This window comes from Rhinopithecus roxellana, chromosome 2 (assembly GCF_007565055.1).
Source record: "Rhinopithecus roxellana isolate Shanxi Qingling chromosome 2, ASM756505v1, whole genome shotgun sequence".
Lineage (NCBI taxonomy): Eukaryota > Metazoa > Chordata > Mammalia > Primates > Cercopithecidae > Rhinopithecus > Rhinopithecus roxellana.
Genome location: NC_044550.1, coordinates 89,163,247 through 89,188,647, shown reverse-complemented (window position 1 = coordinate 89,188,647; position 25,401 = coordinate 89,163,247). Strand labels below are relative to the sequence as shown.

The window sequence follows — 25,401 nt, the reverse complement described above, 5'->3', positions numbered from 1 at the left end:
CATTAACAAGAATTTTAAAGAAAATAAAAAAAACCCAGCAAATACAATTGCCATTTTCTGGCCTAGTGCAGCGGCTCACGCCTGATAATCCCAGCATTTTAGGAGACCTACATGGTGGATCACTTCAACCTAAGAGTTAAAGACCAACCTGGGCAACATGGTGAAAGCTCTACAAAAATTAGCCAGGCATGGTGGCATGCAGCTCAGATCCCAGCTACTTGGGAGGCTGAGGTGGGAGGATTGATTGAGCCTGGGAGGTCGAGGCTGCAGTGAGCCGAGATCCCACCACTGCACTCCAGCCTGGGCTACCGAGTGAGACCCTGTCTCAAACAAACAAACAAAAAATTTACAATTGCCATTTTCTACTTTACTTTCCTGTAGTTACTAATACATGTGATGATTTAAAAAATTACAATCATGTACTCAAAATTTTTTTGTATAACATTGCTTTATAAATTTTTCTATATTCTGACATGTTACTGATGTTTTTCATTTTAATAAATGTATAATATTTTATTTGGTAAACATGCCATTATGGTTTATTTTCTATCATTATGTAATGAGGCAATAAACATATTTGGTCACACAGTTTCTCCAATTGAAATCTCTCTTTATAAAAATTTTCAAAAATGAACATTTTTAAGACTTGATCTACAGTTTCAAATTACTTTTCCAAGTGATTCTTCTGATTTCTCTACCATCAGCCATGCATGAGTGCTCTAGCACTGTATGTTCCTGTGATGTTAATTTGTACTAAATTTGGAATAGGTGTCTTTGATGTAATTAATCTTTTGGGAACCAAATAAAGGGAGAAAAAAGGTACTGTAGCTGCTGCACACATTAGATTATAAAAAACTCAGATTAATTTCAGACTATTAGACAATGATCTAAAGTCTTATATCAGATGATCAGTTACCAGATAGGTTAAAAGGGCAGTGACGAATTGAGAGCTCCTGTTCCTTGCCTGCCAACTGTCCCATCTGGGCCCCTTGCTTTAGAGGAACATTTTAATGATAGTTCTCTCTTTTCTGATTTAATTGTTTATTTCCCTTGGTGAAAAGAGTTTCAGTGGCTCCCATTGTCCACAGACAAATTCCAAATCCTAAATCCTGGGTCTAAGGCAATAGAAAAAATGCACAGCACAGCAGTACCCTGACGGGGACAAGGCGGGCAGTCAGAGGACCTGGTTTCAAGTCCCATCCCTGTGATAATATTTGACTTTTCAGTTTGCTTATCTGTGCAAGGAGAAGAATGGTATCTATTTTACAAAGCTGTAAAGAAGATTACGTGAGAATTCATTTGAAGAAGTTCAGCACAGAATGAACGGCCTCCTTCATGTGAATTCCTTTCTTTCTTTCCTCCTTAATCTGGGTTCAGCCTTTGTTACTCCAGCCCATGGATCCCCACCCCACTTGTTGCTTTTCTGTTTCTGTACCTCTGCTCATTCTATTTCCCTATCAAATTCTTGTTCTTCACATCTTCAAAATCCTATAGAAGATCTACATAGGAAGCCTTTCCAGCTTGAGCTCTCCAACTAAAACAAACTTCTCATGCACTACCACCTCCTTCTAGCATTTGCCATAGTTTGCTGCATGCAAGAGCCACGTCCTTTGGAAATGAAGTCCATGCCTCGATGTTCTTTGTATCCCTACGTCACTCTGACGCAATACCTGGCACAAAATAAGCAACTGTTTATTGTTGGTTTTATTTCATTCTATCTTATACTTTATGCTTTTTTCTATTGTTCTCCCTCCTCTGCCTTAATTTTTTTATATTTTATATGTATTGACATTCCACACTGAGCACATCCATTGTGAACAATAGAGATGGAAGACTGTGAACTTCCCCTACCCTCCAAACAGGCATACAAAAATTTGAATAAGCAAATGAAATGATAGTTTTAAGGAAAGCGGGGAAGAGAACAAATCTGTCAAAGAAACAGTGTTTGCATGTCTAAATCTGTCTGTTTTGGATGTAAGCCAAAGTCAGGAGTCCAAGACTATTTCCATTCTATTGCATTCCATCTATTATTTACATAGTGCATATTGCTATAGTCTCTAAGCACTTTCAAATGAAATACAACATACCTTTGGGAGTGAAAAAGGAAATGAGGACCAGGGAGGAGGGGGAGGTGTTGGAACATTGGTTATCATTTTGAGCATGGTAAGGTCTGAAGCCGAGACACATGGCTCCTCTTCTCTTGACAAAGGTGTGAATAACGTATTGTTCAATATCTGTGGCATACACTTACATTTGTGAGTTGGAGGCCAAGCTTTGCAGTAAAACCTTTATCCTTTGCTTTAAAAACACACACTCCTCAGGGAAGAAGGACCCCCTACTTCCCTAGTATCCACCCTGAAATTCAAAACCTGATCAGAACATAATTGCTATCAGTGTTCACCACATCAACCTCACTCTTCATGTTTTTGTTTTTTGTTTTTTATATTTATTGATTTACTTACTTATTTTTGAGACAGGGTCTTACTCTGTCACCCAGGCTGGAATGCAGTGGCATAATCTTATCTCACTGCAGCCTCAACTTCCTGGGCTCAAGTGCTCCTCCTGCCTCAGCTCCTCAAGTACCTGGGACTACAGGCACACACCACCATGACCAGCTAATTTTCGTTTTTCTTTTTTTGGAGAGACGGGGTTTTCCCCGGTTGCCCAGGCTGGTCTCGAACTCTTGAACTCAAGCAATCTGCCTGCTTTGCCTTGGCCTCCCAAAGTTCTGGGAATGCAGGGGTGAGCCACTGCAGCCAGCCTGTTTTTCATTTTTTAAAAATCCTTGTGACAACAGAGACTACAAATGCTAAAGTTTCTGCATGCTGCGTTTTGCTCATATGGTTCAGTTTCCCATGACATTTGTAAATTCTCAAAACACAGAAGAAAAGAAAAGAGTCAGGTGGTGTCCTTACAACACTTATAGAGCATCCTATGTCTCTCCAGGCAGCGCCACAGATACATAGACAGTAGAGGTTCAATACATGCTTTTCCTCTCACTGAATTCTTCAGGTAGTTCCTTATAACCTGCTCTTATTAAGGAGGTTTAAGGAAGCCTTGAGATCTCTCCAGAAATAGAAGAGCATCCAAAAGCTTTGACACCAGGCTCCAATATTTCTGATGGCTTTAAAGGACATTTTTAGGACAAGCAGGGGGCCTTGATAAAGCTTTCTAGTTATAAGTCATGCAGACTTCCTTGCAGAAGCCTCAGACGGGGGAAATAAGTTAAATACAGCTGCTTCAGCCTGGGGTGCTCAATATTGTCTTTAATGATTAAAAATGCTGACTCCAGTGGGAGCAGAGCACATGCTGCAGAGATTATTATGGTTTGAAGCATTTTCTATGTGAGTGGCAAGGGGCAGGGTAGGAGGGGTTGGGGAGGAAGACCATGAAAGATGTCAGTGGATTGAGCAGCTGAGCTGGTGAAGGACAGAGGCAGGCAGGAGAGGGTCTGGGAAGGGGATGTCCAATGTCCTCAGGAGCAAAGTTTTCAAAACTGAAGTCTCAAGTTGTTTTCCCTTCTGTATGTAGAGCCCACCATCCAGTGAAGAATGTTAGAGACAACAGCTTTCTGTTAGCAGTGCGCTGAGGGATAGGAGGGAAGCCCGTGTCTGTGCTCTGGAGGGAAGTGGACTGGGGAGAGGTGTGAGCATGAGAGGTGACTGAGGAAAAGGCTTCCAGTGTGGTGGAGAGCGAGAGGGAACAGTGGCAGCCAAAATGGGCTTGTGGAACTTGTCAACATGATCCCTGGCTTCTCAGAAATCCTAGGAGTCAGGGCTACATTTCCTATATCCATGCAAGATGGAGGAGGGGAGGTCATTGTGATATGATTTTTAAGGAAAGACTTGAGCTGGAATAATGATAAACTAATTGGAAAAAAAATGCCGAAATAGTCTGGGCACGGTGGCTCACAGCTGTAATCCCAACACTTTGGGAAGTCAAGGCAGTAGGTTCACCTGAGGACAGGAGTTCAGGAACAGTCTGGGCAACATAGTGAGACCCTGTCTCTACAAAAAAAAAAATTAACCAGGTGTGGTGGCATGCACCTGTAGTCCCAGCTATGCAGAGGCTGAGGAGGTGAGGCAGGAAAACTCTTGAGTCCAGGCATTAGGAGACGGCAGTGAGCCACGATTGCACCACTGTACTCATCTGGGCAACAAAACAAGATTCCATCTCTTTAAAAAATGAATTGCTGAAATATGGATTCATTTCTTTTCTTTTCTTTCTTTCTTTCTTTCTTTTTTTTTTTTTTTTTTTTTTTTTTTTTTGAGACAAGTTTCACTATGTTGCCCAGGCTGGTTTATTCTTGGGTTCAAGCAATCCTCCCACCTCGGCCTCCCAAAGTGCTGAGATGACAGGTATGAACTACTGTGCTCAGCCTTGGATTTGTTTCTAATTGAAGGAAAGAAAGAAAAAGAAAAGGAAAGAAAGGAGAGGAAGGAAGGAGGGAGGGAGGAAGAAAAGAAGGAAGGGAGATCTCTGCCAACCTTATTCCTATGCCATCCATGGATTCAGTCTGTTTAGAATGGCTCCTACAGAACCGGCTAGTAAGGTACATATCTCCTGGGAATGCCTTTAAAGGATGGGGCAGTGGAAGGGAACTCAGAAACAAAACACACATTGAGTTTTCAGGAGCCACCAAAAGATCCTGGAAGAGACCTAAAATAGGAAGGAGTAGGCTAGGGGAACCAAAGAATGTGAGGTGTGGGGTTCTTGGCTAGGGGCCCCTACTGGCCCACAGCCATCCTTATATTCTCCTAGGTGTTATTATGCATTCATAACTCAATATATTACCCATCCATGTATGCTTGTATTTTAAAAGGGGGAACATCGAGTAGATAATATTTAACGCAAAAGAATGAACCAAGAAAAACTAGTGGCCATGCAATTTAGTATGTACTCGATATTGTCACTCAAATCATATTTTAAAAAATAATAGTCGGCCAGGCACAGCGGCTCACACCTGTAATCCCAGCACTTTGGGAGGCTGAGGCGAGTGGATCACCTGAGGTCAGGAGTTCAAGACCAGCCTGCCAACATGGAGAAACCTCATCTCTATTAAAAGTACAAAGAATTAGCCAGGTGTGGTGGCGGACGCCTGTAATTCCAGCTACTTGGGAGGCTGAGGCAGGAGAATTGCTTGAACCTGGGAGGTGGAGGTTGCAGTGAGCTGAGATGGCGCCATTGCACTCCAGCCTAGGCAACAAGAGCAAAACTCTGCCTTAATAATAATAATAATAATAATAATAGTCTTGAGATAATCCCATAAGGACAGATAGCAGCATCACTACCCCATCTACAGAAGAGAAGATGGAGCCTCAGGGGAGCCAAGTTCCAACCACAAAACTTCTCACTGTTTCAGTCAGCTTTACCCTGCACAACTAGCTAGTTGCAGAGTTTGTGGCATCTGAGCAGATAAATGTTTTACCGTGTGCAGGGATTGTGTTGGTTTTTTTTTTTTTTTTTTTTTTTTTTTTCTTCAGGGTCTACTTAACTCATGGAGCATGGGACACTCTACTGTAGCTGACTATTACCATGCAGGAATGTAGGTCCAGGTCTTCCAATTTTTTAAGAGAATTCAGACATTTCTATTTGCACACAAGGTCTGATATTTCGATGTTGGTTCATGTGGAAAAAAAAGAAATGAAAACATTGTGTGAACGAGGTACACTGGCCGTCAGTGTGAGGCGTCTGCTTTGGCTCTGTGTGCTTGGCCTAGAGTCCTCATCTCTTTTGTCTACTTCCCTCCATCTGAATCATTCGCACTTTTTGGGGGGAGTCTTGCAAATGAAAGATAGCAAGGGAAACTTGGTTTTTGTTTTTGTTTTTTTTTAGCATCCAGAATTGTGGTGAGCTTGATAGTAGGTAGCTGGAGGGTATGGGGGCAGGGCAAGGAAGAGCAAGGAAGGAGGGGGGAGATGCCTGCCACGGAGACGAAATGAAAGCACAGAGCTGACAGCACTCTTAGTAAATATTAAATTGTAATGAAACAAAGAGTAATAGGCCACAGAAACTGCGATAAGAATGCCAGTCGTTTAGTATATTTCAGCACGCAGCTGGGTACCAGAGCTTAACACATCTCTTCTGACATTGCAGACAGTTTCACTATGCTAGGAGCAAAAACCTGAGTAATAAATAAAAAGCAAATGTTTTTGCTATTAAAGAAATAAATGAATGGTAGAATGAGAATGACAAAAGAATGAAAGAAAGAAATTCTATTTCTATCGTTCTAAATGTTACATCTCATGACCAGATAAGAGTTCATTAATTAGCAGCAAGAGATTTTGGAAATAACCATAGTATAAATGGTCTCTGCTTTGCATTTGGTAATGAAAGTGCTTTGAATGTGACACTTTAGTAATTTTGACATAATATTTCTTAGTTTCTATTGTGTACGAAGTACCAGACACTGTGGGGAGAGGCAAGGGAAATGGTGGGTGTAATCGTTTCTTCTGTGCAGTTTACAGTCTAGTGGTATTAGATTTTCAGGAAGGACGAAGCTCCCCCAAAAGCCCATGTCAAATCTTAAACAGTTTCAAGCAATAAAAAAGCTATGTGCTAGATACCTTTTCCAGAAAACGTATCACTTTGCATTCATCTGAACATAATTCAAACCACATTTACCAAAACTCCGGTTACTCTGCTATACAGCCACTTTGCTTTTATGTTTCTGTAAGAAAATGCAAAGAATAGCACTTTTTTGGAAACATCTTTAAGATTTTTTTTTTTTTTTTTTTTTTTTTTTTTTTTTTTTTTTTTTTTTTTTTTTAAGACAGAGTCTTTCGCTGTCGCCCAGCTGGAGTGCAGTGGCAAGATCTCGGCTCACTGCAACCTCTGCCTCCTGGTTCAAGCGATTCTCCTGCCTCAGCCTCCCGAGTAGCTGAGACTACAGGCACCTGCCACCATGCCCAGCCAATTTTTGTATTTTTAGTAGAGACGGGGTTTCCCCATGTTGGCCAGGATTGTCTCGATCTCCTGACCTGGTCATCTACCCGCCTCGGCCTCCCAAAATGCTGGGATTACAGGCGTGAGCCATGGCGCCCGGCCAAGATTTTTTTTATAATTAATTTTATTTTTTTTTAAAGAGATGAGTTCTTGCTCTGTCACCTAGGCTAGCATGTAGTGGTATAATCATAACTCGCTGCAGCCTCGAACTCCTGGGCTCAAGCGATCCACTCACCTCAGCCTCCTGGGTAGCTTGTGACTACAGGCACACACCATGGCTAATTTTTTATGTTTTATAGAGATGGGGTTTAGCCATGTTGCCCAGGCTGGTCTCAAACTCCTGGGTTCAAGCAATCCACCTGCTTCAGCCTCATAAAGTGCTGGGATTACAGGTGTGAGCCATCATGCCTGGCTATCTTTAACATTTTAAACAATAAAATGCTGTTTACATTTATCCAATCTTAAGGCTCTCTGAGTCTGGGCTGTTACTGGATACGGTGATCCTTACTCCTAACCCATCCTACTTTCTTCCCCCTCCCTTCTTTTTATATTATACTCACACTATCATGAATTTCAGACATTTATTAAAAATGCTATCACACCTCTCTTTCCATTCTTTTTCCCTTTCAATACAGCAGGCCTGTCCTCAAGTTAGGGAGTCACACCTGTTCACTTCCCAAGCCTGACACTAACCATTAGGAAGCACATTTCAAAAAAAAAAAAAAAAAAAAGTACAGTGGTGGCAGTACCACCCAGTGAGAAGAATGAATTCCAAATGCTGTCAAAATAAAGACTGGTTTGATTAATGCCAGTATTCACTTTATTTTCATGGCTTCCCCTGCAGGGTCAAAAAGAGCAGCCCAGGGCCAGAGAATATGTGTTGACACTAAGGGGCACCTTTTAGCAATGCACATTTTTAAAAGTAACATCTAAGTTACTTGACGTTATCAAGAGATTGCCTTATATCTATCAAGAAGCTTTAAGGCTCATTTCCTACCAAGACATCCCCAGTACCAAAGTTTTTACTCTCTCTTCTGTGACAGCTACAATATCAGTGATGTAATTAATGCAGCATATATTTGAGCTCTCTATGACATCTGTGGAAGTCGAACCCTGTTTTCCAGACAGACACAAAAATCATATGGCTTTTAATTCATTTTTAAGTGGATTTTAACCTTGTATAAAAAATCGAGAACAGGTGATCAATATTCTTGAAGAATCATAAAAACTCAGAACATTCTAAAGAATAAGTACCGTTAAGAAAGTTGATGGGAAATACGAAGCTGAAATCAAACAAATGACTGTATTTAAAATCACTTGGTTTGCCAAAATAGCTAGAAGAGAAGCTTTGAAATGTTTCCAAGAAATGAAGTGTTTGAGGTGATGGATATCCTAAATGCCCTGATTTGATCATTACACATTGTCTGCGTATATCAAAAGAAGTATCCCATAAATATATACTATTATTATGTATCGATAACAATTTTTTTTTTAAAATCACTTGGTTTGCATTCTATCCCTTAATCAATCTTTGTGAATCTTGATATCATCTCTATGTTTCAGACTACTTCCTTACATCTTCTCAACCATTTTCAAAGCTATTGTGGGGCTTTTAGGAAGGCAGTAAAACAATTCTTAGACTTACGTGCAGCGAAAGAACAGAAAAATACAAGAGCTTACTTGGTCCAGCTGGACCTTCTTGTTTACTTAAATAAAAATAATAAGCTAATCTGTGTTGAAGAATCCATTGAAATGTCACAAACTGACCTTGCTTTATCTTTCTCGACAGTGTTTTCTCAGAAATCCCTACCATCTTTTTGTCAATTTACAATAGTCAGAGAATTCTTTTATTTTCTTTCTGTGAAAATCAGTAATTGGTAATATTTAATAAATATAATAAATGTACCTGACATAACCTTAACATTTGACATCTACATTTTAAGTCATTCAAATTACATTATGTCAACTAAAAGCCCATGTTTTATACTGATTTAAAAAAATTTTTAACTTTATATCATTTAGTAAATTATCTCAGGTTTAAAAAATAATAATTATTAAGCCCAGGGTGGTGTCGCATATCTGTAATGCCAGCTAAGTCTGGAGACTGAGGCAGGAGGATCACTTGAGCCTAGGAGTTAGAGTCCACCCTGGGCAACATAGGGACACCCTCTCAAAAAAAAAAAAAAAGTGGAAGGGGAGAGAAAAAAATTAGTTACCATTGTAAACAAATTTCTTTGACAATATCATCATAAGCAAACTGATAGGCATTTTCAATTCGGGATCCTTGTGTATACTGAATGTGGGAGGAAAAACCCTGTGAAGCGTCCCCTCCCCCTGCTTCTGGTCCAAGCTTTTCTTGTGGCTCAGTGGCTCTAGGTTACGTCCATGTGGCTCGGAGCCAACAGAAATGCCTATGGAAAGGCTGTTCTCAACAGAGGGCTGTCTGCCTTTGTGAAAGACGAGAAGACAAAGCCTAATACAGTGCAACTTCTTTAGAACGTTTTCCAGGGAACTGAACATTTTGAATGTCGTACGTGGGAAAACATGCGCCGTGAGAGCAGCACAATGACGGCATTTCACTGTACTTGCACTTGCCAGGCATTCCAGCGCGCCCTGCCTACGAGGCTAACAAATGGGCTTCAACAGGAGATAGCACAGGCTCGGGAAAGCTCTCCTACCCCACCCCCTTTTGTGCTTACACAAAACGGTCAATTATGGCCTTCTGAAACAAAGGCCAGGTCTGTTCTTAAATACCATGCTTTGGAGGAGGTATGATTACTTAAGCGAGTTCAGGTGGCCTAGAGAAAGGCAAAACAGTACCTTTACAGACTGCAAAACAACGCTGAAAGCATGAACAAACATCTCTGAAGGAAGGTAAGCACACAGCTCGGGGTGAGTATCCTCATCTCTAAAGACTGGGAGCAGAAGCTCTCTTACCTTCCCTCTTTGTGCTTTCTCTATTATATGCTATTCCATTACATGCTATCATATCATGGTTCACATATTTGAAACTCCGTCTTCTTATTCATTTAGATTTATTTCAGATTATACAGAATCTCAGGCCACTGAGGACCAGGTAGCGGGGCAGGCCATTCTCTTTGCCTTTCTTCCAGTGTGCTGTGAGGCAGCGCTCTCCATGGAACTGGGATTGGGCAACCTCACTGTCATCTACTGGCTCCAGCCTCGTTACTTTTCTGCAGAGTAACTTGTTTGGTATAGCGCAGGAAATTCTCCTTCGCCAGGGTTTTCAGTTATCTAAGAGCATCTCGGTATTTTTCAGATTACCAAGAATCTGTGGCAATGTGACTGTGACTCAACAGATAAAGCAACCAAGATAGATGGCTGATGGAGACTCTGTGTTTTCTAAGCGTGTATGATAAGCACTAGGAGATAAAAAAAAAAAAAAATCAATCAATGTTCGGAACAAGGCAGGAATGAGAAGAATGTTTCTACTTTAAAATCTAGCATAAATTTTGTTCTTAAAATCAGAGAAAATATAAAGAATCTGGAAACTTTTAAAATACAAAATCAAGAAAAGTCTTGCTTAAATAGATGAGTATATGGTTTCAGACACAAATAAATGTATGTATGTGTGGGGTTTTCCTTTTCTGTTAGGATTAAGTAACTTTTTGGAGCAAATTTATTTAGAAGTTGATTATTCAGTTTGTGTATAAAAATCTACTTTTTATAATTCTTTTAAAAACCATAAAATGCACAATATTAGATTTTTTAAAAAAACACAAGTAATATTTTCAACTTCTCTAAATGCTAGGTTCTAGAGCATAAGTGGTCTAACAAAACTGATCAAGTCCTGGTCACTGAAGTGGAGTGCCCTAAAAGGCCTCAGAGAATACAGGAATGAAAGAATGAGGCAACCAAAGGTCAAAGTCTGGATAACTTCCAACTCTATGTCCACCAGCCCCGCCTTACCACACCTCTTATGGATCAGCCATTCTTCCACCATGCAATAGGTTGTACGGAGTCAGTTTTGATGCTTAACAGGCTGCAGCAGCACTATAAACGGCTGAAAGGCTGGGCGCGGTGGCTCATGCCTGTAATCCCAGCACTTTGGGAGGCCAAGGTGGGTGGATCACTTAAGGTCACAAGTTCGAGGCCCGCCTGGCCAACGGGGTGAAAACCCGTCTCTTCTAAAAATAGAATAATTAGCAGGGTGTGGCGACATGCACATGTAGTACCAGCTTCTTGGGAGGCGGAGGCAGGAGAATCACTGGAACCAGGGAGGTGGAGGTCGCGGTGAGCCGAGATCATGCTACTGTACTCAGGCTTGGGCAACAGAGCAAGACTCTGTCTCAATGAAAACAAACAAACAAACAAACACGAACAAACAAAAAAAAAATACCAAAACTGAAAGTTCAATATTTAACATTCTTGCTCTTAAAATACTCCCAGTGCTGCTGAGGACTTCTCATTGGCTACCTGTATCCTGTATCCCTACCTCCTGGTGTTCATGCCCTTTGTAATGCCCTCCCCTTCAGTGTGAGCTGGGTTTTGTGAACTTGTGTCTAGCAAACACGATGGGGCAGAGGTGATGAAATGTCACCTTTAAGATTAGGTTACAAAATAACCGTGGCTTCTGTCTCAGGTGCCCTCTCATTTTCTCCATCTGAAGGAAGCCAGCTGCCTTTTTTTTCTTTTTCTTTTTCTTTTCTTTTTTTTTTTTTTTTTTTTTTTTTTTTTTTTTTTTTTTTTGAGATAGGGTCTCACTCTGTCACCCAGGCTGGAGTGCAGTAGCGCGATCACTCTCATTGCAGCCTCGACTTCCTGAGTTCAAGTGATCATCCTGCCTCAGCCTCCCAAGTAGCTGGCACATACCATGACACCTGGCTAATTTTTGTAGATAGAGTTTTGCCATGTTGCCAAGGCTAGTCTCGAACTTCTGAGCTCAAGTGATCTGCCCGTCTTGGCTTTCCAAAGTGCTGGGATTACAGGCAGGAGCCACCGTGCCCAGCCTCGGCTGCCATGTTTTGAGCTGCTCTATGGAGAGGCACACGGTGCACTCCAATACCCCTCCAAGGAACCAAATCCTGCCAACCATCATGTGAGTGAGCCGGGAATCAGATCTAGCCTCTTGAGTCTTCATATAAAACCTCAGCCCAGGCTGGGCGCGGAGGCTCACGCCTGTAATCTCAACACTTTGGGAGGCCGAGGTGGGCGGATCACGAGGTCAGGAGATCGAGACCATCCTGGCCAACACAGTGAAACCCCGTCTCTACTAAAAATACAAAAATTAGCCGGGCCTGGTGGCGAAGGCCTGTAGTCCCAGCTACTCGGGAGGCTGAGGCAGGAAAATGGCGTGAACCCGGGAGGCGGAGCTTGCAGTGAGCCGAGATCCGGCCACTGCACTCCAGCCTGGGAGACAGAGCGAGACTCCGTCTCAAAAAAAACAAAAACAAAAACAAGAACAAAAACAAAAAAAACCTCAGCCCCAACTGACTGCTTGCCTGCAATCTTATGAGGGATCTTGGGCCAGAGGCACCTCGCTGAGCAGTGCCCAGATTCCTGACCCACAAAAACTGTGAAATGATAAATATTTGTTGTTTTAAGCCACTAAATTTTAGAGTGATTTGTTATTCTGCAACAGATAATGAACACCCCAGTTTTGTTCAGTTTCAGCCTTCCATCTCCTGCAGGCTGCTTCTCTCGCCCTTTCTCTCTCATAGCTATTCCAACCCCCACATTCTTTTTACTTCTTTTGTGCAAAAGTTTAAAACTATCTTCTTTAGGCTGGCTCTTTTAGGCTATGCTCTACGGGCTTCTCCCCCTTTACTTTCAATGGCCTAAAAATAATAAAGAAAGGTTTCAACCTAGGTGAAACTTTAGCGCTAGCTGTTATGAGAAAATTTTTTCAACTTATATTAAGAAAGTGAGTTATCCAAAATAAATAACGTATCTATGACTTCATCATTTCAAAAATACCTTTGCTTTTGTACATTTTATAAAGTCGAGATTAAAAATCTTGATTAAATAATCAACTCCTTGAGTAATTAAACTTTTTATAGTAATTATACAAATTATTTTTAAATATTTTATCTGGAATATTTTTATCTTTTGCCTACCATTTTTTGTGGATTATTGCAATATGTTCTTGTGTGAGATGTGTCTACATCTGAAATCCTCAACTTTCCAGCCTTCTGGGCTCAGCTATAACTTTTTTTTTTCTTTTTTGAGACAGTCTCACTTTGTTGCCCAGGATGGAGTACAGAGGTGCAATCTCTGCTCACTGCAACCGCTGCCTTCCTGGGTTCAAGTGATTCTTCTGCCTCAGCCTCCCGAGTAGCTGGGACTATAGGCAGTCGCCATCACAATGACCTATTTTTGTATTTCTAGTAGAGATGGGGTTTCACCATGTGGACCAGGTTGGTCTCAAACTCCTGAACTCAGGTAATCTGTCCACCTTGGTCTCCCAAAGTGCTGGGATCACAGGCACAAGCCATCGTACCCAGCCAGCTCAGCTATGACTTTAACACCCTAAAGAAAATGCCTTGTGCCACCCTTGTCCCATTCATCACCTTGAAAAATGTTATACTGGAGGTAACAAATAACTTAAAATTAAAATTAGGCTTTTCCTCCTGGATGTCTGGAGCACAGGAAAACCCTCATGAACTCCCCTTCCAGGGCTGTGTGTCCCTCCCCACCTGCCCCCATTTTCCTCACACTCTTCTTGTCCATCTTGCTGTTTTTTCCCCCCAGTTCCAAAGCTCCCAAATTCATTCCCCACCACAACATTATTTCTCCTTAATACAGGGCCTTTTGAGTTGATTTTGTTTAACTTCTCCCATCTAGGTTGTGTGATAGCAGGGAGGGGAGGGGTCTCCGCTTCCAACACAAAGGAGGTCCCAGACCCATTTGCGTTTTCTTGTTCTTTCTTTCTTTTTTTTTTTTTTTTTTTTTGAGATGGAGTCTCGTTGTGTCACCCAGGCTGGAGTGTAATGGCTTGGTCTCGGCTCACTGCAACCTCCGCCTCCTGGGTTCAGGCGATTCTCCTGCCTCAGCATCCCAAGTAGGTGGGACTACAGGCACCGCGCCCAGCTGTGTTTTCTTTCCCAGATGTTGTCCTCCCCTTCAGCTCAAACTTCCTTGCCACTGAAAATAACATTTTAAAAATCTTATACTAGAGTTTAATTACAATGATTAAGTTTAAAAATCTTGATAAAATATACAACAAGAAAAGTAATTTTCTCATTGAGATCCTGCTGAGTTTGCTAAAAAATGAAAATTTTCAAAGTGAAGTATTTTCTTAATCCTGGCCCAAATGCTCATAAGCCAGTTTATAATCCATTTCAGGTAAAAGGTAACAGCTGTTTTTAGGTTATAACTATAAGACGCTCTTTGGGGATCAATAGTCATGTATTTGAATGTTCGTTTTATGGCATGGCAAATGAATGGCAAATATTAGGAAGTTATGTCTTTTCTTTCAACATCAAAAGTATGACACTGAAACTAATCCTGGATTGTAGCCTGCTGTAAATTGCGCTTAGTCTCAGGAAGCTGGATGAAGAGGAGACACTCAATTCCAGGCATTGGGTCTAAGGAGGAACTATAGAAGAGCTTATGGAAGAATACATAGTAATTCTAGATGACACTCAATTGTATTTAAAAAAAATGTAAATATTTCTATTCCACTATGAAAATGCATTTCCCCAAGAAGGTAAGAAGGGTTGGTTTCTAGCTGTGCACTGGGGAAACATTCCCTCTCTGCTTCCCTCTTGGCAGCTAATTTATCCAGTGTTGTCAAAGGGAGTCGGAAGTTTCTAGGGAAAATAACTTGAAACACATTTGGTGAACTGGAAGGGGGATAGAAAATAGGGAGTTAGTGAGTGAGAAGGGTGCTGATGAAAGAAAATTTCCAAAGGTACATTTTGCTAAGCGGTAGAAAGAATTCATGAGGAGCAAATAATAAGAATGGCATGGTGCACTGGATTCAACAGAAGACCTGAGGGTCAGAGTAGAGGAGTTTTTAAATCAAAAGTATCTAGGCTAGGCGCAGTGGATCACGGCCTGTAATCCCCGCACTTGGGGAGGCCAAGGCAGGTGGGTCACTTGAGCCCAGGAGTTGGAGACCAGCCTGAGCAACATGGCAAAACTCTGTCTCTACTAAAAATGCAAAAATTAGCCAGGCGTGGTGGCACATGCCTGTAGTCCCAGCTACTCGGGAGGCTGAGGCACAAGAATCATTGAACCCAGGAGGCAGAGGTTGCAGTGAGCAGTGATCGCACCACTGCACTCCAGCCTGGGCAATAGAGTGTGACTCTGTCTCAATAAAGCAAAATCAAAACAAAAAAAGTACCTAGTGAGGCCCTAGCCAGTCAGCAGTGTGCTCACTAAATAATTAAAAGTGTTATCACCCAAAATTGTGTTGTTTCGCGTGGGCCGAGAAAACCTTCTGGAGACCCTCTAAGTAAGCATCTCATAGTGGAAGGAACTTTCTTCCCTTCTGGTTGAGCCAAGGAGTCCAAGTCAGAATGGCAATACAGAGAATGGAACGGTAGCCAGAAGCCCAGTGGCAGTTGAGTGATCTGGGAATCAGAGATTAACAGAATTTCACTTTGGCCAATGGCCAGTGTAGAGAAGTGCTCCACTCGCTTAGATAAAACATGTTTGAGCAGCAGCCAAGTTAAAACTTACAGAGCAGCAGCCTCGAAGGGAGCAAAGAGGGAAGTGTGGGCATCCGGAACCTCCAGAGACTTGAGCTGGTGGACGGAGGAGAGGAGACATTTGAAAGGAGGTTGATTTTTCATAGTTACAGGGGTGGGAAATATATTAAACTAGGAAACTATTAGGATTGAATGATACGGTCAGCTCATTTGCACTCACAGGCCGGGAAGTCGCAGTAGCCTACAGAGGGAATAGTTTCTAACTATGGTCAGTTTTTCATATGGGAGAATTTCAATCATGTAAAACTAACATTTTGAAAAACATGTTTGTTGAAGATCAAATTTAGATTTAGGTTATTAAGACCCCGAAATAATTAGCCAGATTTGGGAATCAACATTCTCTGTCGTTAATGTACAACAGGGCAAAACTTTGACACTAAACTGTAGAACTCACCTCTTTAGTGAATCAGGGTAATAATTCTGTGTCATAACACTATTGTGCAGATAACAAGAAAACTTTGGGGAAAGTGTTTAGCACAGTGTCTGGCACATAGTAAGTGTCCAATTATATTTGTTCATCGATCAGTGAAAAAGGCGTCACCAGAAAATTAAACTGGTGGGAGGAGAAAGACCACATAAAACACTAGAGCCATCTCCACGAGCTTTTGATATCCACAACACCATGAATGCGATGACAGTTTCTTTTACAAGGCAGAATAGAGAGAAAAACATTCCGAACTGAGAATCAGGAGTGTTGGGGTTTTTTGGTTGTGGTTGTGGTTCTATTTCCCCCGGTACCTTTGGTTAACTCCTCAACTAACCTCTCCCAACATCAGACAGCTCATGGGAAAAATAAGGGGTTCAGTCTCAGTAATAGGTAAGGTTGCTTTTAATGATAACAACTTACACATTTGTAAGATATGACCATTATTGCTTCTGTAACACTGGCTTTAAATTATCTGTTGTTTTTTAAATGTGTAGTATAGCAATTACAGGATAGCAATTATAATGTTTGTGTATTTAATTTAAAAAACTGTGTGTCCATAGAAAAAGCCTAAGTGTTGCATCATCCCCAATTAAATTAACTACAACTGGGGCAAGTTGGGTTGATTGGCCCGACAGGGAATAGCACCACTGTACTCCCAGCGTCACCCTACCCAAATTAGAGTTAAATGAGCCAGAGGAAGACTACAGACTCTTTTGTGAGCTGGTGTTGCAAATTCAAATACAAGAAAAGTTATGATGGTTGCTGTTTAAATTTGTATTAATCGTCTATGTTTTTTCAGGGAAGAATGGGGTGGGTGGCAAGGATGCAGGGGAAGCATGATGAGTCCAATATTACAGCTGATATTTATTGAGTACGTACCATGTAGCAGGCACGTGGCAAGCATTTTACATCCATTATCCCAATTGACTTATAGGTAGGCACAATGATTCTCATTTCATAGAAAAGCAACCTGCCAATGTTACTCAGAAGAGTTGTTGGGATTTGAAGCCAAGTCTGTGGCTCTATTCAGTGTGTTTTCCAGATTATTTCCTGAACATAGAATACATGGAAAAGACATATAAATATGTGGTACTCGGCTGGGTGTGGTGGCTCACAACTTTGGGAGGCTGAGGTAGGAGGATAGCTTGGGGTCAGGAGTTCAAGACCAGCCTGGGAAACACAGTGAGACCTTTTCTCTACAAAATGTACAAAATTTAGCCAAATGTGGTGGTACACACCTCTAATCTCAGCTACTTGGGAGGCTGATCCAGGAGGATCTCCTAAGCCCAGGAGTTTGAGGCTATAGTGAGCTATGGTCCCACCACTGCATTCCAGCCTGGACAACAGTGAGACTCTGTCTCAAAAGAAAATATACAGGCCGGGTGCAGTGGCTCACGCCTGTAATCCCAGCACTTTGGGAGGCCGAGGTGGGTGGATCATGAGGTCAGGAGATCAAGACCATCCTGGCTAACACGGTGAAACGCCATCTCTACTAAAAATATAAAAAATTAGCCAGGTATGGTGGCACATGCCTGTAATCCCAGCTACTCAGGAGGCTGAGGCAGGAGAATTACTTGAACCCAGGAGGCAGAGGTTGCAGTGAGCCAAGATTACGCCACTGCACTCCAGCCTGGGCAACAGAGCGAGACTCCATCTCAAAAAAGAAAAAAAAAATACATCCATATATACACACACACACACATATTTAAGTACCATATATATATATATATATATTTAAGTACTATACATATAGTGCTCAAAAGTATAAGTTTCACACTGATACGATGGCAATGCTTCCCAGTTTGCCAAGTGTGCTTTGTAATAGGATATTTGAATGTTATTATGTAATTATAGTACATTCTGACCTGTGTTCATCTAGAGATATATCACTGTCATATAATAAAAGCTTCTAGTTTGTATCACTTTTATATCATTAAAATACATAACTTGATTCTTTCCCAAATGTTAAAACAAGATACTTTCACAGGGTCGCTGCATTGGCCTCCACAGTTGTAACTGGTAAAGTGGTTATCAACTCTGAAGTAGCTATTAAATTACCGAAGCAAGACAATAGCCAAAATTTCATCTGTGCCGAACAGCAAACCCTGAGTTTCATTAGAAGAGGCAACTATTGATTCATAAACAATAGGAATTTTCTCTAATGAAAAGGCATCTGGTGGCCCACGGAGACCACTTTTAGTCCCAATAATGAGTTCAGTCGCTGTCACAATACTTTATGACAATTTGGGCTTAATTTTAACTGCTCTGTTAGCCTATTGTGCAGCATGTACAAATCCACATCTAGTTAATGCCATCAATTTGTTTATTGGTCTCGGTTTTCTTCTGTTTTCCTGTGTTATTTTGGGGTACCACTACTCACTAGTCAGGCAAACTAGAAAACTGGGGGTCATTCTTACTCTTCAATACACACTCCAAATGTGTCTCCTCTGTGCCTGGCTTAGTTCAGGCCCCATCTCTACTGCCCTGGATCACTTCAACAGTTGCCTGCTGGGCCCCAGACTCCTCGCTTTTCTTAAGCCCATTCTCCACACAGTCAGGTGTCTTCCATTTAAACCCAACACCAACCAGTGTCTGCCCATTTAAAACCTTTCAGAGGGCCAGGCATGGTGGCTCGTGCATGTAACTCCAGTATTTTGGGAGCCTGAGTTAGGATTGCTTGAGCCCAGGAGTTCCAGACCAGCCTGGGTAACAGGGTGAGACCCCATCTCCTGTAGTCCCAGCTACTCTGGAGGCTGAAGTGAGAGCATCACCTGAGTCCAGGGAGGTCAAGGTTGTAGTGAGCCATGATTGAGCCCCTGCAGTCCAGCCTGGGTGACACAGTGAGACTCTGCCTCAACAAAATAAAATAAATACATAAATAAGTAAGACTATAAAACCCTCAGGGGTCCTCATTGCCTACAGAGTAAAGTTTCAGCCTCACATCCCAGCTCACCCTCTTAGTCATGACTCTCCAGCAATGCGGAACTTGTATTTTTGCTATGCACCATGCTATTGGCTGTTTCTCCCCTCCCAGCCTTTTGCTCAAGCTATGCCCTTTGCCCAAAATGCCCTCACCACCCACCCCAACCTCCAGCTCCCTGTCCCTTGTCTAGATCCTAGTCATTCTCTACAACACAGTTCAAACATCACTTCCTCAAGGAAACCCTGCCTCACCACATCATCAGCCCTCAGCTTCCGTCCCAGCCCCGGCCAATTAACCTTCCTCTCTGTTCCCATGACTGGGAAATCAGGTATTTACTAAATGTATTACTACAATTATCATTACTCTTACTACATTGTATCGTCATTCTCTGTTTATGTGTTTCTTTAGAATGTTAGCTCATTTTAAAAAAATGTAGGAGGGAAAAAAGTCAACAATTTGATAGAAAAAGAGATAAGACTAGACAGTTCATAGTATATAATGCACATGGCCCTGACGCACATGAAAACACAATCACACTAACAAGAACAGAAGTGTAACTTACGATGTTACTATTTCTTACCTGTCATACTGAAAAAAATTAGAAAGTTTGACAACACAGTCTGTGGGTGAGGCCGTATAAAAATCAGCATTCTCAGGTATTGTGCATGAGAATACAAAATGGCATAACCACCATGGTGGCAGGGTTAGCAACACTGAGCAAAATTACATATGTCTTTTTCCTTTGACCCAGCAATATCACTTCTAGGAATCTATCCCAAAGATGTCTGCAAAAAATATGAGAAGACGTATACAGAAAACTATACTTTGTAGCAATTTTTGTAATAGCAAAAAAATTGGAAACAGCCCAAATGACCACTAATAGTGGACTGGTTGAATAAACTGGTAAATGCATTTTGCAGCTGTACTGAGAGAGACAGAGAGAGAGAGAGAGAGACAGAGAGAGACAGGGAGAGAGAGACAGAGAGAGAGAGAGAAATATCTTTATGTAATGCTATGGAGTGATCTCTCCAGATGTTAAGAGAAAAAAGCAAGGTAAAAGACAGTATGTTCAGTATGCTACTATTTCTTTAGGAAAGGGGAGGATATAATCATATATATATATGTTTGTTTTTGAGACAAGGTCTCACTGTCACCCAGGCTGGAGTGCAGTGGTATGATCACAGCTCACTGTAGTCTCAAACTCCTGAGCTCTCAAGTAATCCTCCCACCTCAGCCTCCTGACTAGCTGGGACCATAGGCACAGACCACTGTGCCCAGCTAATTTTTGTAGAGATGGGGGTCTTGCTGTGTTGCCCAGACTTGTTTCAAACTCCTGGGCTCAAGCAATTCGCCCATCTCGACCTCCTAAAGTGCTGGCATTACAGGTGTAAGCCACTGTGCCAGGCCTTGTATTTATATTTTTAAAAATGTTTCCTGAAAGAAAAAAAGGAGGGAACAGCAGGAAGTAACAAGAATAAAAGCTAGACTTCTCTGAATATCCCTTAAGGATTTTACTTTGAAACTATATAAATATGTTACTTGTGAAATAAATTTTTAAATTTCTGAAAACTGAAACAACACAAAACAAATGAATCTAAATATGTCTTGAATTAGTGGAATAATTTTATGGAGAAGAGCTAACCTGGTTCTTCTCCCATGTTTTCCCTTCCCTCCAGCCTTTGCCATCGAATGTCTGACCGTAAGCCTACAACAGAGTAGAGTTTTAACAGTCTCAAAGGCAAAGCAGAAGCCCGCATTTCCCCTGAAGGGTTAATGGGAAGTCCTCCAACAAAAGCCAAAATCTCATTTATTTTCTGACTTGTTTACCAAAGAATTACTTTCTTCATTTAGGTTCCTTCTTCCTTTCTCTTCTCAGCATCCTTAAAAACACAAGTGACGTGAGCAGGCTTCCCTCTTCTAGGAATGTTCAAAGTTGGGCGCCTTGGAAAATGGTAGTTTCAAAGACACAACTAGGAGCTTTTCAAAGAAAGATACTTTCAGCTAGAGATAGAGAGCCCTTGACTATAGGAACTAGAATTAGTTAACAGCAGAGAGAGTAGGAAAGCTTCTGAAACTGTAGCGGGCCACAGGAAGGTAAAGAAGAGTGTAATTCAGGTCAGGACCAAAGAAAAGGACACCAAAGATCAGTAACACAGCAGCGACTGACTCTAGTTGCCCACACTGGGGAAATATATTCAGTTTCTGGTTAGGAGGGTTGAGTGGTTAAAATGAGAAGCGCTCTTGTATAATACATTTGTGCATACGTGCTTACGCTGTCTAGTTATCTCAGGTCAGTTTCTCTGGAAGTGGGGGGCAAGGTGGTTATTTGGGTTCAATACCTGTGAAAGGAAAGGAGAGGAAGCAGGACTGCTCAGGGGAGGAAGAACTGCAAGGGCTCAACACAACCTTGACCGATTCGGTGAGAAATGACTGGTCCTTATACCCCTACCTCATTCAGTCACCTGACATAGGCTCCCCTAGAAAAGGCTTGACCTCAGACAGAGGAGGCTGCTCTCTGCAGGCAAAGCAGACCCTGAAGGTGCTGACATCTGGACACTGTCTACTGACAGTCCTTCCTCCAGCTGGGCTATAAGCCCTTCCTTGAAGGGGAACCTACCTGAGTAGCGCATCTCTTTGCCTACCATAAGCCTACTGTAAGCCTTTCCAGAGTTCATATAGTATTTTTCTTATAATTCTCAAAATATAAAAGGTATTACATTTACAGTGGAGAACTCCACATATTAGTGTTGAATACAAAATTACTGTTAGAATTTATCTCAATGGATTATCAGGTAGTCGATATATTTCTGTGCAAGCTAGAATTACTGATCATATACTTATTCATCCCACAAACATCTATTAACTATTTATTGCATACCAGTCTCTGGAAATTGAAATATAAATAAGTATACTTTTACCATAAACTCCTAGAAGTCAGATTCTAGTAGGGAGATCGATAAAATAGACAAATAATTAAAATGGTGAGTTAAAAAGATAGGTCTAAACACAGTGCTAAAGAGGTTAAAGGGACATGAAGAAGAAAGCACTTAGCTGTGTCTGCAGACATCCTCCTGGAAGAGCAGATGTGGGCCTTGGCTGTCAGAGGACAAGAAATATTTGCATTACAGGAAGAGCAAATTGTACGTGTAAAGACTCAGAACAATGAAAAAGCATTGCACAGATTGAGAACCACAGATAAATTGACATGACCAAAGCACAAGCGGTGTTTAAGGAGGGACTGAAATATGAGACTGGAAATATACCTATATATACACATCTGTGTGTAATTATCTCATTAATTTATTAATGTTATTTTTTACTGTATTTTATCTTGTCAGTGTTTGTCAAATATATTTAACCATGGTTTGTGGGGGCTTTTTGTTTTTTGGTATAACATATTTCTGCAAGACATTCTTTGTGAAATGTTGAAAGACAGTAGTGACTGAGCCTGCCGGATTATCTGGGACATAAGCTCGAACTGGATCTAGTGCCTGTGAACAAGTGTATTCTGACTTGATATTGACAAATAGGGAAAAGTTATCACTGGATGCAAGTTCTGGGAAGGCTACAGCAGTATCTCTCTGCTCTTGGAGATTGGAATGCGGAACTCTTCTGGGAGGAACATTCTGTCTCCCTGTCATGAAGAGTCTTTAGCAACCGCCTGGTTCAGGTCACAGGCAGGGAGAGGAAGGACTGCAGAGTCTTTCATTCTTTCTGGTGCAGCTTAACTGATTTGAAGAAGCCGAAGAATAAAATCCAGTAGCACAGTTAAGACTTTAGCCATGGCATCTGTATCATACCAAAAGCCAACATCTACTACTGTGGGAAAACAAATGATTTTTACAGGTAAATAGTTTTTGTGTATGCGTTCACAAGGAGATCTAAATTTGCTTTTTCTCATATATGATTTTATATAATGGATATAACAATGAAATGATCACATATGTTATTGTTTGTTTGTTTGCTGGGTTTTTTTTTTTTTTTTTTTTTTTTTTTTTTTGAGCTAGAGTCTTGCTCTGTCTCCCAGGCTGGAGTGCAGTGGTGTGATCTCAGCTCACTGCAACCTCCGCCTCCTGGGTTCAAGAGATTCTCCAGCGTCAGCTTCCTGAGTAGCTGGGATGACAGGCACCTGCCATCATGCCCAGCTAATTTGTGTATTTTTGTAAAGACGAGGGTTTCACCATGTTGGCCAGGCTGACCTTGAACTCCTAAGGTCAGGTGATCTGCCCGCCTTGGCCTCCCAAAATGCTGAGATTACAGGCGTGAGCCACCGTGCCCGGCCCACCGATGTTTAATTGACATGATACTGCTGTCTCATTATGCCTACTCAGTCTGATCATCAACATCTTGTCATCATAAACACCTCTTTAACACAGCACTTGTCACTACATCTGAGGTAACTTTCACAAAGGAATCTTTGAATTAGCATAGCTTTTATGGTTTGTGCCAAAGAAACTTCTTTGATGTAATAAAAAAATACTTTTCTTCAAATTTTTATTAACACCGATTTAAGCTTCTCGTAATATTATAAAGTTATAAATATTATAAACTTGACATATTTGCTTGATAAAAATTTGAGCAAGATATGCATTAAGCCTAGTAAAGTTATTGGTTTTCGTTCTGTTTGTTCAACTTACTTTAAATGATTTGGGTAGTACGTGTGAAATTACAATAAAATCTAAAAAATAGAATATGACTAATTATGGTAAGTCTGTAAGACATAAACTAAACTTTATCTTATTTCCTTTTTTTCCAAATTATTTATTTTTTGAGACAGAGTCTCTCCCTGTTACCCAGGCTGGGGTGCAATGGCACGATCTTGCCTCTCTGTACCCTCCACCTCCCAGGTTCAAGTGATTCTCCTGCCTCAGCCTCCTGAGTGGCTAGGACTGCAGGCACATGCCATCATGCCTGGTTATTTATTTATTTATTTATTTATTTATTTATTTATTTATTTATTTTGTACTTTTAGTAGAAATGGGGTTTCACCATGTTGGCTAGGCTGGTCTTGAACTCCTGACATCAAGTGATCCACCCGCCTGTGTTGGGATTACAGGCGAGAGCCACCGTGCCTGGCCTTATTTATGTATTTATTTTTCCAAATTGTGAGCATATTTTACAATGTTACAGAAAAATAATCAAATGCATGTTTTTGGTGGGCATTTATGATTTGTGTTGCTCATCATCCATCTCATCCACTCCCCTTCTTGTGACTCACTGGCTTTGGGAAAACCATCTCTTTCCTCACTCTTATCCCTTTTTTACTCCTGTGAGAAGGACTTTGTCAACTAGAGTACCCTGCTAATCTGCAATTCCTTTTTTCTTTATTCTTACAAACTATTCATTTCCAAAGTTATTTAGGTCAGCACATTTTCTTTCTAGCCTCTTCAGTAAGGTTGTTTTATGCACTTGTAATACAGTTAGATTTTCTTGTCACAGTCTGAATTCCTTCCTGAAACCCCACAATTTCCTAAATAATTTTTGTTTAATTTGCATCCATTAAGGTTTGCTTTTTATGCTGTTAAGTATATGGAAGTCTTGACAAATTAACAGAACCGTGTATTCACCATTATAGTACCATACATTATAGTTTTACCACTTAAAAAATCTCCTATGCTTCACCTATTCATTCCCTCCTCCCCCTTTTCCTCTAGCTCTTGGCAACCACTGATCTTTTCATTGTCGCCACAGTTTTGCCTTTTCTTGAATGTCACAGAGCTGGAGTTATACAGTATGTAGTCTTTTCAGATTGGCTTCTTTTCCTTATCAATATCATTTTAAGGCTTCTCCACATCCTTTCATGGTTTGATAGCTTATTTCTTTTTACTACTGAATAATATTTCACTGTGCTGATGTGTCACAATTTGTTCACCCCTTCACCTATTGAAAGACATCTTGGTGGCTTCCAGTTTTTGACAATTGTGAGAAATGCTTCTGTATATATTTATGTGCAGCTTTTTGCATGGATATGTTTTCAAATCAACTGGATAAATACCTAGGAGAGTAAGTGCTGGATCCTGTGTTAAGCCAAACTGTCTTCTAAACTAGCTATACTATTTTGCATTTCCATTAGCAATGAATGAGAGTCCTTGTTGCTTTGCATCCTTGTCAGCCTTTGGTATTGTCTGTTTTTTACTTTTTTACCAAAAAAACAAAGGTCATTTAGATTTTTATCCTGTATTTTCTTTTAGACATTTTACAATGTTACTTTTTCATTTAGGTCTATGATCTATTTTGATGAGATTTTTGTGCCTTTTTAAGTTTTAATTTTCGTCAACCAATAAATTTCCTCTTTTCCTTAGCCAGTTTGGGGTGGGTTTTCTGTCATTTGGAACTGTGCAAGAGTCTTAATACTTAAAATTTCCTCTAACTTACGCCAGAGTATATACTTACTTTTATGTATTTACATAGTTCAAATTCTTATCACCTTT

The 25,401-nt window shown here is 40.9% G+C and overlaps 1 protein-coding gene across 1 annotated transcript in view; it reads left to right on the top strand.

Annotated features, from left to right (window-relative positions):
* Positions 1 to 22,620: 22,620 nt before the first annotated feature.
* The window catches only part of C2H4orf45 (chromosome 2 C4orf45 homolog), a 130,669-nt gene continuing 127,888 nt past the window's right edge, over positions 22,621 to 25,401 (top strand). The window contains exon 1 of the mRNA XM_010383170.2: positions 22,621 to 22,816. Within this exon, the coding sequence (XP_010381472.1) occupies positions 22,753 to 22,816 (64 nt within the window). The 5' untranslated portion in view covers positions 22,621 to 22,752. The remainder of the gene's footprint in view (positions 22,817 to 25,401) is intronic.